The sequence below is a fragment of the Crocuta crocuta genome, unplaced genomic scaffold, assembly GCF_008692635.1.
Source record: "Crocuta crocuta isolate KB4526 unplaced genomic scaffold, BGI_CrCroc_1.0 scaffold170, whole genome shotgun sequence".
Lineage (NCBI taxonomy): Eukaryota > Metazoa > Chordata > Mammalia > Carnivora > Hyaenidae > Crocuta > Crocuta crocuta.
The window spans coordinates 2,282,819-2,295,348 of NW_027527853.1; the positions used below are offsets into that span (position 1 = coordinate 2,282,819).

Here is a 12,530-nt window from a genome sequence, read left to right on the forward strand (position 1 = left end):
CAAATCGTACCAATTGACGCGGTTTTTACTGCAGAACGGCTCCTGGACTTTAGCCAATGAGAAGTCGACGTCGTTTCCCTCCAGTGGCAGTCATGGCGCCACCCGTGAGGTACTGCATTCCGGGTAAGTGTGCGGGGTCCGTGGCGATTTCTGCGTGAGACAGAGGCAGGAAGTCTGGATGGCTAACACCTTCTGGGCACCCGTGACTGATGCAGCGTTTTTCTTCAGGCGAACGTCTGTGTAACTTGGAGGAGGGCAGCCCGGGCAGCGGCACCTACACCCGACACGGCTACATCTTTTCGTCGCTTGCTGGCTGCCTGACGAAGACCAGCGAGAACGGAGCGGTAAAGGAGGCCACTTCCCATTTCCTCCTTCTCTTTCTTTTAGGCTTCTTCTGCTTTACGGACGCGTCTTTGCTGCCTCAGCAGTAGGACAGCTGGTCCCTGAGATATCTTCAGGCTGGGGTCTCCTCTGCTGGGCACTTAGCCGCCACGGACCAGATGTGTCGGTCTGGCCTGGTTATATTGCCGACGCTCGCAGAAGAAGGTCAGAGGCCGAGCAGAGGCAGACTCAGCCCTGCAGCGGGCTGAATCTTGTCCGAAGGTCGCCTACCCCTCCAGCCTCATTTCGCTCTGCTGTCCCCACCTCACTCTCTGCGGTCTAGTCACACTGGCTTCTTTCACTGTAGCTAATGGGCCAAGCTCTCTCTTGCCACGGAGACTTTGTACGCACGCCTCTGGAACACGCGCATCTCCTTCGCCTATTTAGGTCCCACTTACCCTTCATATAGCTTCTCTAGCATCACTTTTTCAGAGAAGCTCTCCCAGACTCGCCAGTCAAGGATAGGAGTTTTGTGAGCTTTTGTTTGTTTTGTTAAACTCTCACAAGGAACTGAATTTCTTTCCACGCCTTAATCTCTGCATATAATGAAACACTCAGTTACATGTTCCCTACTAGACTCTAAGTTCCATGAAAGCAATACCTTTTGTGCCTAGCACAAGGCAAATGCTCAATAAATGTTTGTTGAATGCCTAATACTGCCCTCCCTAGCTCCAGAGACTCATCCAGGATTAGCCCAGGATCAGATAAACAGTGTTTGAAGAAGCAGCTTAAAGACAGATAGCATAGTAGGGGTGCGTGGGTGGTTCAGTGAGTTGAGTGTTGGATTATTGATTTCGGCTCAGGTCATGATCTTAACATTTCCTAAGTTCATGTCCCCCATCAGGCTCTGTACTGGCAGCACAGAGCCTGCTTGGGATTTCTCTCTCCCTCTTTCTCTTCCCCTCCCCCCTCTCACACATGCTTTTTCTTTCTCAGTAAATAAATAAATATTAAAAGAAAAAAAGACCAGTAACATAGTAGAAAGAGGATTCAGAATTAGAACACTTAGGTACTGACTATCTAGATCTTGATTCTGCTCTAAGTTAGAAACTTGAACTCTCTGGTTTTTAGGTTCTTCCTCCTATGTAAAATGAGAGATATTTTATTCAATCAATTGTGAGAATGTCTTTAACATTTTTTTTCATTTTTTAATGTTTATTTATTTTTGAGAGAGAGGTGCGCGAGAGAAGGCCAGAGAGAGGGAGACACAGAATCCGAAGCAGGCTCCAGGCTCTGAACTGTCAGCACAGAGGCAAACGTGGGGCTCAGACTCACAAAGTGCGAGATCATGATCTGAGCTGAAGTTGGTTGCTTAACCGACTAAGCCACCCAGGCACCCCTTTAACATTTCTAAGTTTGTTCATTTCATAGAAATAGAACATTTTCATGTCCCAGGCACAGTGTGGACCTCTAGAGAAATGGTAATGAGCCAAATACACATGGTCCCTGCTGTCATGGGACACAGACACAAATTGTAAACAAGTGAATGTTCAAAGGAGTGTGTGGCTACTTATGTGATGACTGCTTTGAAAGACTATTATAGGTTATCGTGAAAATATGTAATAGACAAATTCACCTAGTCAGCAGAAATGATGTTTAAACTGAATCTAAAGGACAAATAAGAGTTAAGTGGGTGGAGAGAGCACAGTCTTGATAGAAAAAAAAAAGGTTGAATAGAAATCCTGACATGGGAAGATATTTAATGAGTTAGTGAAACTCAGAGAAGACCAGGGAACTGAAGCATAGTGAACAAGGGAGAGATTAATAAAAGATGAGGCTCAAAATATCTGTTTTACAGCAATAGCCAATACCATGTTCAAGGAGAAAACTACAAGTATTCCCTTAAAATAGCATTAATCAAGTATGGCCATTATTATATTAACATTTATTTGAAATTCTAGCCAGTACAATAAAATGAGAAAGAGAAGGAAGTAGTATAACTTTGGAGGAAAGAGTCAAGTTATCCAGGATTACAGATAATTGGTTATATTCCAAGAAAATCACCAAAATACTTGTTAGAACTGATCGGAAAGTATTAGATTATACATTGTAGCAGCATTCTTCCCTTGGAGAATGGTCCCTTTACACTCCTATTGCCTAAAATTTCTAAGGCTGTCTGTTCTGAGCACAGATGAGTCTGTAGCCCACCTGTCCTCGTGACCTCAGCTATGGACCAAGGCATTCCTACATTACTCTTAAGCCACAAATAACTTTATGCAAGGCCTAGTCCGGATACTCACATTTTATTGTTCTCTCTATAGCTTCCTGTCATTTCTGTGATGAGAGAAACAGAATCCCAATTACTACCAGATGTGGGGGCTATTGTAACCTGTAAGGTAAGTTGGTCTTAACCTCCCTGCTTAAGAAACCTGTTTTAGTGGTGAAATCGTGATCATTGTAAAACTACACTATCTAATATGATAGCCACTAACCATATATGGCCATTTAAGTTGAAATAAAATTAAAAATACATTTTCTCAGTCTCACTAGCCACACATAGTTAGCAGCTGCCCTATTGGCCAGCACAGAACACTACTGTCATCACAGTGTTACTGGACTGTGCTGGCCTAGAAAGTTCTAGAATAATGACCAAGGCAGCCAAGTTCAGGCACCCATAATTCTTTCACTGAGCTGATTCCCTGAGTATGCAGTTTGGGAAACAGATGTCAAAGGCTAATAAGGAGGCCTATTTTTTAACATCTTGAAGCTGAGATCTTTCCCTGCAGAGAAGCAAAAGACCTTATACTCTCACATTCCTGTTAAATTTTAGGTCTTTTAGGGTGTTTCAGGGGAACTAAAATTGATGCTGTACTGATCAGTAAGTGTAATACATCAGTATACCCTGCCCATCCCCACCTTCTGCAGGTTAAATTAACTTGTAGCTCATAGTTGCTCTCCTTATAAATTGCTCTAGCAGAAAATTTGTGTGTTATTCTGAAAATAACTGAAGAGGCAGTGATCCAAATATTGTGCAGTAGTTGAAATCTACATTTAAATTCAGTCCACTCTCTAGCGCTCTTAGTGAAACCTGTTTAAGATCTATATTTGCTATAATGTCCTGTGTCTATTTATGTTAGTCTTGTGTATTTTTCAAGATCTATTCCACATTTCATTGGACGCCCACGGTAACTTTGTTAGGTGGCCAGAGTGATTCTCATTCTACTAGATACATATCATTTATGCGGAGTTAAGTAAAGGTCAGTTTATCTTAAATTCTGTAATTAGTAAGGTTGCTTGGACTAAAATCCTGCTGATTCCTACTTTCTGCCACCTCGAGCTGACAGCTGCACAGACTCTAATGCTGATCTGTTCTTGGTCCCACAGGTCTCTAGCATCAATTCGCGCTTTGCCAAAGTGCACATCCTATATGTGGGTTCTACACCACTTAAGAACTCTTTTCGAGGAACTATCCGGTAAGAAGAATTTGTGTCTTCATATTTGCCGCAGCACCTGGAATGAGATAGGAGAGTACAGGGAACTGGAATTTTTGGAGCCATTTTAGTTCTTATACCTGTCTCTCTCCTCTTTGTGCTTTGATTCTTTCCAAGTAGTGTCCAAAGAAAATGTTATAATATATGAACTAGGACAAAACAAAAATATGAACAAGATCAGGCTTTAAATTTTTTTAATGTTTTTATTTTTGAGAGAAAGAGAAACAGCATGAGCAGAGAAGGAGACACAGAATCCAGAGCAGACTCCAGGCTCTGAGCTGTCAGCACAGAACGTGACGCAGGGCTCAAACTCATGAACTGCAAGATCATGACCTGAGCCAAAGTCAGATGCTTAAACGACTGAGACACCCAGGCGCCCCAACAAGATCAAGCTTTAAAATGAAATGAAAAGAATTGAACTAAGCTAGAGACTAGTGAGGCAGGATGATTTTTATGAAACAAAGTAGAAGGAGGGCACCTGGGTGGCTCAAGTGGTTAAGCATCCCACTTTGGCTCAGGTCATGATCCTGCAGTTCGTGGGTTTGAGCCCCACATCGGGCCCTGTACTGATAGCTTGGAGCCTGGAGCCTGCTTCAGATTCTGTGTCTCTTGCTCCCTCTGCCCCTTCTCTGCTCGCTTGCTTGCGTTCTCTCTCTCTCTCTCTCTCTCAAAACTAAACATTGAAACTAAGTAGAAGTCATTTTAGGAAATCTTTTCTTGAATTTAATTACAGTTTAAACACAAGGATTGTAAGACATGAAAAAGCTTAGTGGGTAAGGTGCACATGGCTGGCTCAGTCAATAAAACATGCAAGTCTTCATCTCAGCATTGTGAATTCAAACCCAATGCTGGGTGTAGAGATTACTTAAAATCTTTTTCTTTTTAACTTAATTTTTTAATGTTTAATTTTGAGAGAGACTCACACACAATGTGAGTGGAGGAGGGGCAGAGAGGGAGGGAGACACAGAATCCAAACCAGGCTCCAGGCTCTGAGCTGTCACTACAGAGCCTGACACGGGGCTTGAACTCACAAACTGCAAGATCATGATCTGAGCCGAAGTCGGACGCTTAACTGATTGAGCCACCCAGGTGCCCCAATGTAAGATCATAATCTGAGCTGAAGTTGGACACCTAACCGACTGAACCACCCAGGCACCCCCTTTTTTTTTTTTAATGTTTATTTAATTTTGAGAGAGAGAGTGGGAGTGGGGGAGAAGCAGAGAGAGAGGGAGATACAGAATCCAAATCAGGCTTTAGGCTCTGAGCTATCAGCACAGAGCCCAATGTGGGGCTTGAATCCATGAACTGCAAGATCATGACCTGAGTTAAAGTCCGCTGCTTAACCAACTGTGCCACCCAGGTGCCGCCACTTAAAAATAATATTTTTTTAAAAAAGAAAAGTTTGGTGGGTAAAATAGATTTTTTCTTCCTATAGGTTTTTTTGTTTGTTTTTTAATGTTTTTTTTTTTTTTATTTCTGAGAGAGAGAAGGAGGGAGAGCATGAGCAGGGGAGGGTCAGAGAGAGGGAGATACAGAATCCGAAACAGTCTCCAGGCTCTGAGCTGGCTGTCAGCACAGAGTCCAACGTGGAGCTTGAACCCACGAACCATGAGGTCATGACTTGAGCTGAAGTCGGATGCTTAACCGACTGAGCCACCCAGGTACCCCTTCCTATAGGTTTTTTGAGAAGGGACAAACAATTCTTGTGAGCTAGATAATTTAACTTCTGAGGCTGTTTCCACCCTCAGGATTGCACGTGGTTCTATAGTGCTTCTGTTCAAGCTCCCCTAAGGCAGCAAAGTTCCTTATCCTTTCCTGCCAAATCTGATCTGCTTTTCTCTAGTCAGAAGTATTGCTGCTGCTGCTGCTGCTGCTCTGTGTGACCCCAGAATGGGAATGTGGTTTTCTCTTCTGGGTGAGGACTGGGAGGGCTTCCACCCTGCTTCTCTGGGTGGCATTTGGGTTCCAGTTATGACTTGTTCTCTCTACTCTTGTAGCTCTTGTCTACTAGAATTTTGCAAGGTAATTCTTTCTTTTATCTTTCTCATAGATAATTAATCTTTCTGTTAATTCTTTACAGCAAGGAAGATGTCCGAGCTACTGAAAAAGACAAGGTTGTTGGTTGGTTCTTTTTTTTTTTTCTTTCCCTCTCTCATGGCTTTAGGAATCTCAGTCCTTTTAAATTAATCTAGTGAATTTCAAACATCTGTGGGAATGTGGATCCAAGATCCAAGGAATTTGTTTCCTATTGGAAAGTGTGGAATTCACCTCACTGTCCCTTTCCTCTCCCTAGGATTTTTGTTTGCTCTGTTGACCAGAGGGGGCTAATTTACTCCTTGCCTTTGAAGCCAGGTGTTTATTCCTTGTTACTGTCTCAGATTTACTCTGGATCCTTTCAGAGCCAACCATAGTACCTTTAGCCAACTATAGTACCTTTTGTCCAAGTCAGATTCCTGATCAGGTTACTAAATTAAAAATCATTCATGTATGTAATGATGCTGTAGAAGCAATAAAAGTTGTTGATTGACTTGACTAATGATGACTTCTACCCGTGGGCTTGAAAAGACTGGCTTTACCAGAGGGACTAATAGTTTCATGTGGATCTGATACAGAGCTTTCACTTAACATTCCTGTTCTTTGTTTACAGGTTGAGATTTATAAGAGTTTCCGCCCAGGTGACATTGTCCTGGCCAAAGTGGTATCCTTTATTCCTAGCAGTCTTGTGGTCCTTTGTGAAAACAAGAAGTAGAAGTGGAAAACAGCTCAAGTGGCCGTGGGAGGGGAGACTTAAAACACGTCATTTTCCTTAACCAGTGTTATGTGACTAGATCTCCCTGGGTGACGCACAGTCCAACTACCTCCTGACCACTGCTGAAAATGAACTTGGGGTAGTGGTGGCCCATGGTGAATCGGGTGAGTTTGTCCATGCTTCCACATGCTTACCTTTCCCTGGGAGCTAATGGTTTGGCATCATTGCACTGTTTTCTCTTATTACCTTTGTTTTTTAATTATCTAGGCAGTGATGTGAGTGTTGATAGTTACTACTGAGATTGGAATGATTCTCCTTGTATAATTGAAAGGGGAGGATTTACTGCCTAAGTCAGTGGAACAAACCAGGCTTTTTCTGTAGAGGTGAGGTTCACTGGGTAGCTTGGTGACACTTCAGTTCATACGCAGCTGAAAAAGGAAGGGTCTTAGGCAAACATTTGGGGTCCCAGCTCCAACAGCCGCTTTTCCCTTCCAGGTGTCCAGATGGTTCCCATTAGCTGGTGTGAGATGCAGTGCCCGAAGACTCACACTAAAGAATTCCGGAAAGTGGCCCGAGTACAGCCTGAATTCTTGCAGACCTAAGAAGCTACATTTTACACCCCAGGGAAGGGTAAGCTGTTTCTAAGAGGACATGTATGAACCCAACATCAGGAAGCCTTTGTCTTTATTCACACACCTTGTGTTGGCCAGCAACCACCTTTAGAAAAATCTACCAGCAACTTTGACTGTCAGTATTTTTCTTATGAACCTTGCAATGGATTTCATTTTCTTGAGTAATCAATTTCTGTTTTGGAGGTGCCAGCAAATGAACTATTTAGTAATGTTGGAAGTAATCTGTTCCTTCTGACAGTCTTACAAATACATATTTTTTGCTGTGACAAAGAAAACATTTTTACTAAAAGGACTTTATGGTTTCTGTTGTCTTGAGTAGGGAAAGAAATCTAAAAGGCATCATGGCATGGGGCACCTGGGTGGCTCAGTCGGTTAAGCAACCAACTCTTGATTTTGGGTCAGGTCATGATCTCCCAGTTTGTGAGTTTGAGCCCTGCATTGAGCTCCATGCTGACAGCTCGGAGTCTGCTTGAGATTCTCGCTCTCTCAAAATAAATAATAAAAAATTGGGCGGGGGGGGTGCCTGTGTGACTCAGTCAGTTAAGCGTCCGACTTTGGCTCAGGTCATGATCTCACAGTCCATGGGTTCGAGCCCTGCATTGGGCTTCGTGATGACAGCTAGCTCAGAGCCTTGAGCCTGCTTCTGATTCTGTCTCCCCTCTCTCTGACCCTCCCTTGCTCATGTTGTCTGTCTCTCTCGAAAGAAAATATATATATAACATTAAAAAAAATTTTTTTTAATAAATAAAAATCATCATGACATTCAGAGCAGGGATTTGCCTGGCTGTACCTGTTAATTGACATGTGTCAAGTGCTTGCTTACTCTGGAAAAGCCTCATCTCAAGTCATTTTTGTATTTTTTTTAATGTTCTTTTTTTAAGCACTTCTGCTTATTGAGTACTTACTATGTGTCAGGTACTGGATCAAGTACTTTATATACATCCCCTCATTTAGAAACATTATGGTTTAGTGAAAATGATAGAACATGTTGTGATTAAGGGTGCATGTGAATACTTCTGAAAGTAATTAGGTAAATATAGTATTACTGATTAGTGGGTACTCCAGGAAATATTTGTTAAATCTGAACTGAAAAGAGGATCACAACACTGTTTTGTGAGGTGACCAGGGGAAAGATCTGTGACATGAAGTGAAAGGAATTGAAGAACTTAGGTAGTGAAATGAAGATATTCAAGGCAGAAAGAGAAACTTAAGTGCAGAAGCAGGAATGAACATGCAGGTTTGGGGATGAGGAAGGGATGAAGGTGAAGCATGGAAAACCTGCAGGGGGAATAGAAGGACAAAACTAAGAGATATCCATTCTTTTTTTTTAATCTATGTATTTGTAAAATTTATTTATTTAGTTTGAGAGAGAGAGAGAGCACAAACAGGAGGGGCAGAGAGAGAGAATGAGAATCCCAAGCAGACTCCGAGCTGTCAGCACGGAGCCCAACACAGGGCTCAATCTCACAAACTGAGATCATGACCTGACCCAAAACTAAGAGTCAGATGCTCAACCAGCTGAGCCACCCAGGCACCTCAAGAGATGTCAATTCTTGAGATGTTCTTCAAGGAGCATCTGTCACTGCACACATCTTCTGTGTGTAGTGACAGTGGTTACAGGTGAACTCTGGAATCAATCTAACTGGGTTTGTGTCCTCTAGCTGCTAGCCAGAGTAGGTTAGGTTGTTTGGTTTGTTTGGTTTTGGTTTTTGGGTTTTTTTAATGTTTGTTTTTGAGAGAGAGAGAGAGACAGAATTCCAAGCAGGCTCTGTACCACCAGCCCAGAACCTGATGGAGTACTCGAACTCATGAACTGTGAGATCATGACCTGAGCTGAAACCAAGAGTCAGACGCTCTACCAGCTGAACTACCCAGGCGCCCCTCTTTGGGTTTTTTTTGTGTTTGGTGTTTTTTTTTTTTTTTTTTTTTTTAATTTTTTAAAAAATATTTATTTTTGAGAGGGAGTAAACATGAGTGGGGCAGAGAGAGAGAGACATAGTGAGATATAGTCCAAAGCAGGCTCCAGGCTCTGAGCTGTCAGCATAGAGCCCGATGTCGTGTTTGAACTCATGAACTGTGAGATCATGACCTGAGCCAAAGTCAGATGCTTAACCGACTGAGCCACCCAGGCACCCCTGTTCGGTTTTTTTAATTAGAAAAGTGTATTGAGATCAATGTAGCTCCACGTGCAGTTTTAAGAAAGTCTGTTTCCTTGTCTGGAATAGTATGATCTCATAGGGTTATTGTGAAGAAGAAAGTGGCACTATTGTTATTATGTTACTGTCACTATTAGAGATCCCATCACCTTCTAAAGTATCTGGTAAGTTCTAGGCCTTATGCTAGACATTTTGATATAGTTTATAAGTCACACAGACATCCAAGTGGCAGAGCATTAATCTTTGTCCTGTACCTTGGTGCCTCCTTTTTCCAGGTATTGAATAGGACCTTGCACATGCAATTAGAGGCTCTCCAAATTGACACTGGTTCATTAAATATGAGTGCTTGCTGGAACATCATTCAAATATGTTGAGACAGTATTCTGCCCACCAGTGTTTCAGGAACTAGGAGGTGAAACAGCGAACATGATAGAATCCTTTCCTTATAGAGCTTAAATTCTAGTTGGGGGCAGGGGAAAGGGGTGCCTGAGTGGCTCAGTTGGTCAAGCATCCGTCTTCAGCTCAGGTCATGATCTTGCAGTTCATGGGTTTGAGCCCCATTGTCAGGCGCTGTGCTGATGACAGTTGAGCCTGGAGGCTGCTTCAGATTGTGTCTCCCCTTTCTCTCTCTGTTCCTCCCCTGTTCATGCTGTCTTTCTCTCCCTCTCAAAAATATGTAAACATTTTTTTTTAAATTCTAGTGGGGAAGACAGGTGATAAATAAACAAAGAAATGCTATGATAAAGTGTCCTAAAGAGCATTTGAAACAGTTGGGGAATAGCCCTCTCTGACCTGCTGCAGACCAGGTTAGGTTTTCTCAGTTGACCACCCAGTATTGTATTACAGTTAAGTTTATGTGCCTGTCTTCCCTTCTAGCCTGAGCTTTTAGGGCAGGATTCTGTCTTTGAATTTTCAGAACCTGGTATTGTGACTAACACATAGCAAAAGCACAATAAAATTTTTTTGAGCATTCATAGCTGACTGAATAGCTATGCCCAGTGATGTTTAATATTTGCTAATCTAAATTTGGTTCTAGAGACAAGAAGGGTTTCTGTGTGTTGGAATAGTGATTCTCAACCTGGGTTAGATGAACTTCAAATAGCCTATGCAGTGGGGCACCTGGATGGCTGTTGGTTAAGCATCCAATTTGACCTCAGGTCATGATCTCCTGGTTCACAAGTTTGAGCCTCACATCAGGCTCTGTACTGACAGCTCGGAGCCTGCTTTGGATTTTGTGTCTCGCTTTCTCTCTCTCTCTCAAAAACAGACATACATTTTTTTAAAATTTAGTTTTAGGGGTGCCTGGGTGGCTCGGTCGGTTAAGCGTCCAACTTTAGCTCGGGTCATGATCTCACGGTTCGTGGGTTCGAGCCCCGCGTTGGGCTCTATGCTGACAGCCAGCTCAGAGCCTGGAGCCTGTTTCAGATTCTGTATCTCCCTCTTTTTAAATTTTTAATTTTAATTGCCTATAGAGCTTTAAATAAATAAAAACAAACAGAGCCCTAGCTCTGCTTTGAAACCTCATGAGGTGAACCCGTAACAGGGTTTAGGGGGTTTCTCAGCTCCATGGAGGATTATGATGTGCAACCCTGGGTAAGCAGAGTCTTGGAGGGACAATGGTTGTTGGCCTTCTGGCAGTAATGAGGAATGCTGGCTTTGTTACCTTCCTGCCATGAGTTCTGGTCAATGACCGAAGACTGCTATAAACTCAAGTGATGTCAGGATATAGAGGAACTCGGATCTAAGCTGCTCCAATCTGACTTGGATGAAGAGCCTCAGTCAAAGTAAAATGATCAACTTTTGGTTTAAGATTCATTATAGATTAAGTAAACTTAACATGCCACCAGGCTGTTTAAGGTCATCCTAGGGTTACTGTATAGATCATGTGAAAAACTAAACCTGAAAAGCAAAATGATCAGTATTTACATTTTAGAATAAGGACTTCTAGTTCAACATCTTTCATCTGGGTTCCAGTACTTAGTATACGTGTGGCAAGTTACTGCATCTCTTTCAGCCTATTTCTTCTGCAGATTTGGGAAACCAGCCCTTTCAGAGGTTGTCAAGATTAGAGGTCATGTAGTTGGCACAGAGGAATTTCAAGAGAGCTTAACAGATGAGGGTGTTACTTCTCCTACTAGAAGGCATTATGGGCTTTCTCTTGCCTTGTAGGCTTTCATGTTCATTATCTTTTCAGAAGCCTTAAAGAGAAGGTAAATGAGAGCAATGTCCGTTGCCAATTATGTAGACAATGTAACATTCCTTTTCTTCTGCATCATTTTATTAAAAGGTTGTGTGTCATTTTTGAGGATGAAAAGTGTGAATCAAGTTTACAGATTTTAATTTTTGAGAGACAGTACCTGCAGGGGGAGGGGCAGAAAGAGGGGAACAGAGGATCTGCATCAAGCTGACAGCGGGGAGCCCGATGAAGGGCTCAAACTCCCAAACCTCAAGATCATGACCTGAGCTAAAGTTGGATGCTTAACTGAGCCATCCAGGCACCAAGTTTACACATTTCTAATAGGAAAATATTAGCTTTTTAAGATAAACTTTACCTTACTCAAAAGAAGGCATAGTGGAATTTGAGAATTTGACCACTCAAGGAGTTTTCAGCCAACACACTGAGCAGGTGCTATAGAGGCAATAGGAATGAAGGGCTCAGCCAGGAAGACCTGCCCAACCCCACACCTCTGCTCCCCATCCTAAGGTGGAAAACCTAGTAAGATACACCCATTTTGGGGCCAGGCTGTATAAAGTAACTGTCCTAAAGCTCTTAATCTGTTGTACAAGGACTTGGGTAATGAGACATTTCAAATTTAATGTTCAAGCTGACCTCCTCAGACCAGAGAGATTACTACATCACACAGAAGATATTGCACATCACTCCTTTATTATACTGATCTGGAAAAAAGATTTAGTATAGTTACGGTCAGAATGAGACTGGGCCCAAGTGGCAGGACCAAGCAACTGGGACATGATCAGAAACATATACAGTGAAAGACATGCTTAGACATGATCAATAGACATTTCACTGCCATAAAACATTAAGGCAGGGGAGGGATTCTAAAACACACAGCGGGATAAACTCCTAGGCCTCAGAAGTCAAGGAGCTTATCCCACATTGGTGTGAGGAATGGCTTATTTTGGGATGATTGCATGTGGGAATATTTTAACCACCACTGAA

The 12,530-nt window shown here is 42.5% G+C and overlaps 1 protein-coding gene across 2 annotated transcripts; it reads left to right on the forward strand.

Moving 5' to 3' along the window:
• Window positions 1-56: 56 nt before the first annotated feature.
• On the forward strand, window positions 57-7,485 carry EXOSC1 (exosome component 1). Of its 2 annotated transcripts, XM_077779180.1 has the most exons (8): window positions 57-123; window positions 229-344; window positions 2,643-2,717; window positions 3,706-3,794; window positions 5,893-5,926; window positions 6,460-6,510; window positions 6,641-6,725; window positions 7,057-7,485. In XM_077779180.1, exons 1-8 carry the CDS (start codon window positions 57-59, stop codon window positions 7,161-7,163), a joined length of 624 nt encoding a protein of 207 aa, XP_077635306.1. In that variant the 3' UTR covers window positions 7,164-7,485. The 2 variants fall into 2 exon arrangements, with proteins under 2 accessions (XP_077635306.1, XP_077635313.1); XM_077779187.1 differs by lacking the exons at window positions 57-123; window positions 229-344 and having other exon boundaries at window positions 5,893-5,933.
• The last annotated feature ends 5,045 nt before the right edge of the window (window positions 7,486-12,530 follow it).